General features: G+C 42.9%; 1 protein-coding gene across 1 annotated transcript; it reads right to left on the reverse strand.

The window, feature by feature from the left end:
• Window positions 1–368: 368 nt before the first annotated feature.
• Window positions 369–4,410, reverse strand: LOC119322406 (probable ATP synthase 24 kDa subunit, mitochondrial). The gene is made up of 7 exons (XM_037595901.1): window positions 4,252–4,410; window positions 3,381–3,468; window positions 2,675–2,819; window positions 2,012–2,122; window positions 1,760–1,906; window positions 986–1,108; window positions 369–743 (listed from the first exon to the last, which is right to left on the reverse strand). The coding sequence occupies exons 1-7, from the start codon at window positions 4,288–4,290 to the stop codon at window positions 680–682; spliced, it is 717 nt and encodes a 238-aa protein (XP_037451798.1). The 5' UTR covers window positions 4,291–4,410; the 3' UTR covers window positions 369–679.
• Window positions 4,411–4,631: the final 221 nt, after the last annotated feature.

A 4,631-nucleotide genomic window follows, 5' to 3' on the forward strand; every position in this document is an offset into this window, starting at 1 on the left:
ATTACGTTAGCTATAACATGGCAACATGCCCATAACCTGCAGCTGGCTATATTATTAACCATCCTCTAACCATACAGGTGCAGTTAAGTGCAATGCTACATGTTAGCTAGACTAGCATGTGTCTTTGGAATGTAATATAAATAAATTGATTTGCTCTAAGTTTGGATTTTCATTTCATGTTTCTCTATTTAAGAATAATATTGACAACCATAATTAATAGTGGGATCTTCCAAGCATTGCATCAATGGTTCATACTTCCAAGCACTAGCTATGAGAATGTCAACAGCTATGAAAATGGTAATTGAAGTCCAGATATGACATGTACAATGAAAATCGAAACTGCAGTTAAAACCATGGCCGAAGCCTCATAACCTGGTGAACAAGACACCGGAACATCCCATATAATTATAATGTGTGGCTACTACATACAACAGCAGCCGCAGGCACATATTCAGCAACGCTTGATGTTCACGTTGCCAGCCTAAGAAGAAACAAAACTCTCAAAGCCGGAAGGTAACCAAGCAACCCAACTCAACGGTTGACTGTCATATTTTCGGTGCAGTTTTATTACAAAAAAAAGCAACAATAACATCCATTCGGTGTGGCTTACAGCACCTGCCGTCACTTGAAAAGAAAAATCACAGATCGGTCGCCCTGAGGGCTATCATCAATCAGGGACCTAGAGGAAGTTTCTAATGTCCAACTTCCTGACGTCAGGCATCACCTCATCTTTAAACTCCTCCCTGGAGGCAAATTATGTCAGTGGATTGCTAACTTGTTAGAGAAGAAGAGAGATACAGACAGCATATATAAAATTCATGAAACTCTATGACGACTTGAGTGCTTTACTAGTCAGCTAACTGATAATCAGCCAACTTTATATTGAAACTTTGCCTCAAGAGATTTCTAGCATTCCAATTAAAAGCCTTGAAAGATTTGAGGTACCACTCAAGCAAATAGTGGTGTATGAGTTGAAGAGGCATACCTCTTTAGTTGACCCTCCATTGCTTCAACAACTTCCTTCTTGAGTTCCGTCAGCTCAGCTTTGGCAAGTTCCATTTCAAGATTTTCCTCAATCTTGGGAAGATCCTCCTTCCGAATGCCAAGCCTATTTCAAGTTCCAAAGACAAGAGAAGAAACATATAAAACACATGCTAGTCAAGCTAAAACATGTCTATCATGCACTTGACAGGACCAAACAGCAGATGTTGCAACAGATCCAGATCCCCAACACTAAGGAACAAACAACAGTTGGCCATGGCATCATCTTAACTGTTTTGCAGTGTGAATAAAAAAACTGTAGCAAATCAACAGTGGGATGCATTCCTTTTCTCAGGAGAAATGTCAAAGAAGTGCTGCTAAAACGTAATAGCAACCACAGATGACCCAGATTTGCAGGTCATCAGCATATGCATATACTCCCTCCGTTCGGAATTACTTGTCTCGAAAATGGATGTATCTATAACTAAAATACGTCTAGATACATCCATTTCTGCGACAAGTAATTTCGAACGGAGGGAGTACATGAATTATCAATGGCATCTCCTGATGAAAATCAACAATGGGATGAATTTCTTTTCTCAAGGGAAATATCAACCTCATTCAATGTGTAAGTGCTACTAAGGTAATAGCAACTGCAGATGATCCAGATTTTCCAGTCATCAGCAGATGTATCTCCATGAAATTATCGATGACTATCTTGCAATTGAAACTAAATGGATACTACCATGATAAGTAGAAGATGCACATATTTACATACTTTTTGTTTATCTTGTCAAACTCTGCCAAGAGGAGATTCATGTTCTTCTTGTCACTCCTCAGAAGAGGCTTCTTAATGTCCTTCTCAACTTTCTCGAGAGCTTCCATCATCATATCCTCAATACCCATATCATCTATAAGTCCACTCCTGTGAAATAAAAGAAACGTTCATTGAGTAAATATTTATGTCAAGCAGAAGGACTTCTGAGAGCGTAGGGATAAACAGCCGATGCTAATTAGGTAATAGGCATACTTTTTCCTGAGTTGCTGAAGGGTATCCAAGTACGTCCTTGCATCAGGGATGCCCTTCGTGAAAGTCTCAATAGTATATTTAATTCTCTGAGAATCGTTAAGAAGATCTGCCCTGCATTTAGACAATGAGTAGTGGCGATCAGGTCATAGACAATATCTCAAAGGAGGTAAAATAAGATAAGACAGTTCAAACATAGAATGTGGGTGCTTGTTTGAGATGGCAGATTCACATGGAATCCATTGAGCAAATGTTTTATGATCAATCAGGTTAATTGCAGAAAACAAAGCTTTATAGTCAAAGATAGCATTAATATGTGCATGTAAAACTTCCTTAATTTCAGGGAAATACATCTTACACCCAGAAAAATTGAACCTTCACAAGCTTATCAATTCTATTCAATCAGCAAGTAATATAAATGTCAAGTGCTTGTTTCCATATTGATACTGAAATATTGCACAATAGGAATAAGGTTCAGTAAATCCAAGTTCTAGTTGCAGAACAAGGACCAGATTATAGAGGGGGCAATCCAGCAAATAATGTACCAAAACAACGGCCCTAGAGAACAATGTGCAACGGAGCACAAAAGTGAAGAAAAAACAATAGGAAGTAACAAGCTCAATGATAATGGAAACACACAATGCAAAAGCCTGTGGATTTTCGTACTTTTCTCTTACAGTCCTCATGACTTGGGCATAGTTAGCAACTGCTGTTGGGTCATCTGGGTCAATCGTGATCTTCTCCTTCTTAAGGACCCCAAGTGCGGTCTCAAACTTTTTCTTCACCTCAAAAAAGATGCCCTTCAATAGGTCTGTACAACATGGGAACAATGAAATTAGGACTATTACACAATAAGTTTAATAAATAAATCCTGCAACAACAGAAGCAGTGCTAGGAACATTGTTGCCATAAAACTAACAAAGAAAATGCAAAACTAACAAACTCGATGAAAATTCAAAATGAATGAATACGCTGCATGTTCAGGGAAAGAGATAATATTGATTGATCCATCCTTAAGGGCACAGCTAATCATGAGATAAATATTCAAGATATAGAAGTTAGCTCCCGACATTTAATTAGGTTAAAGTTCCATGTCCTGCATGCTTCATTTCAGTCTTGTCACAAAGTAATATTTAATGATGTAGCATCACTCAGCAGTCACCGATTAAAATATCAAAGCAAGCCAGGAAACAGTGCCGATCACAACAAGTTCAAATCTTGATGTGAATTCTTGCATCAAAACTAGATCAGTTATAATTTGAAAGTACTTTTTTCAGAACTAACACCATTACAGAACATGCACAGAATACCTATGCATACAATACCAAGATGTTCATTTCACACAAATGCAGCAAAAGATTAAAATGCATACCGTCTCCGCTGACAGGAGCTGCCTCCTTGGCAAATGAGCGGACTTGAGTGAGACCTCCATTGGCCAAAGCAGCTTGGACAGAATATAACTGAACGAACATTAAGCAACAAACTGATCAGCGTACAGAGAGTGTGAATTTGACAGAGATATCATAAACAAAATGTTCTGACATCAAATAGCTCCACTCTACAACTAAAGAGACTAACAGTCTTAAACACAACAGCGTCCAGATTAAACAAAACCAGTGCCAGTCTACACTGTTATGGTCTCAAGCTCAAAGATAAATCACCATGCACAGATGAGCCAAAAGACCTGCACATCTCGGACAAGACGAAACTAAAGTTTAACGAGAAAACCACCATCCACACACCAGCAGAGGACATGCACAGCTCAGGAAACAGGAGACTAAGAGGACGCAGCCATGGTTATTAGCATTTCTATTTCAGAGGATGCAACATGGCAGTCTAGATGACTTCCTTCGGTCGGTATGAAGACACATGACTACGGATAAGGGGGGGAGCCGAAATGGGGAATTGCATTGGCGCAGAAAGATCTAGAGCTGGTCCCTGGCCGGCCCGTCTCCAATCCCCTCTGCCCCGCAACCTGCGACGGTTCCCCTCCTAACCGAGAGGATCCCACGGCAACGAATCAATCGATCCGACCAAATCGAAGAGCATCGTACTCGGAGACCCCAATCACTCCCAACACCCCGATAGACGAGCGACTAAAAATCTCACCGGCGCGACCGAGATCCCGGGCAGACCGAATCAGACGGGCGGCGACGCACGCACGCCGGATCAGATCTACCGAAAAGCTGCTAGGGTTACAGGCGGGGAGGGAGGGATGGAGGGTGCCGGGCGCGCGGACGGACCTGGCGGGAGCGGGATACGAGGCGAGCGGCGAGCGCCATGGCTGGTGCGGGGGCGGCGGAGCTAGGGCAGCAGAGGCCTCTCCGCTCCTTCTTCTTCTCCGATTCGATCTCTCGGCCGCGAGAGCGAGATGGGGATGGGAGGTGGAGGAGAAATGGGGGCGGCGCCTTGGGAGCGCTTTGTGTGGCCTCCAGGACCTCGCCCCGCCGTCCGATCGCGCACGGATCTCAAAGCGCGGGCCGGGTGCGTGGGGTCCACCCGCCTTCTCCCCCGTGCGCAGTGGGCCGGGTCCATCGTCCGTTCGTGGGCTTGGCACGACCACTGACTGCTCTCCTTCTTAGTTCGCAAAAAAAACACATTCTCTTTCCCGGGCCTTGCTCGA

The sequence above is a fragment of the Triticum dicoccoides genome, chromosome 6B (genome assembly GCF_002162155.2).
Source record: "Triticum dicoccoides isolate Atlit2015 ecotype Zavitan chromosome 6B, WEW_v2.0, whole genome shotgun sequence".
NCBI classification, from domain to species: Eukaryota; Viridiplantae; Streptophyta; class Magnoliopsida; order Poales; family Poaceae; genus Triticum; species Triticum dicoccoides.

Coding starts and splice junctions, on each gene's coding strand:
- LOC119322406 (XM_037595901.1), bottom strand. CDS start 4,290: ATGGCGCTCGCCGCTCGCCTCGTATCCCGCTCCCGCCAG. Junction 3,469..4,251: donor TCGTATCCCGCTCCCGCCAG/GTCCGTCCGCGC, acceptor ATGTTCGTTCAG/TTATATTCTGTCCAAGCTGC. Junction 2,820..3,380: donor AGCTCCTGTCAGCGGAGACG/GTATGCATTTTA, acceptor CATGTTGTACAG/ACCTATTGAAGGGCATCTTT.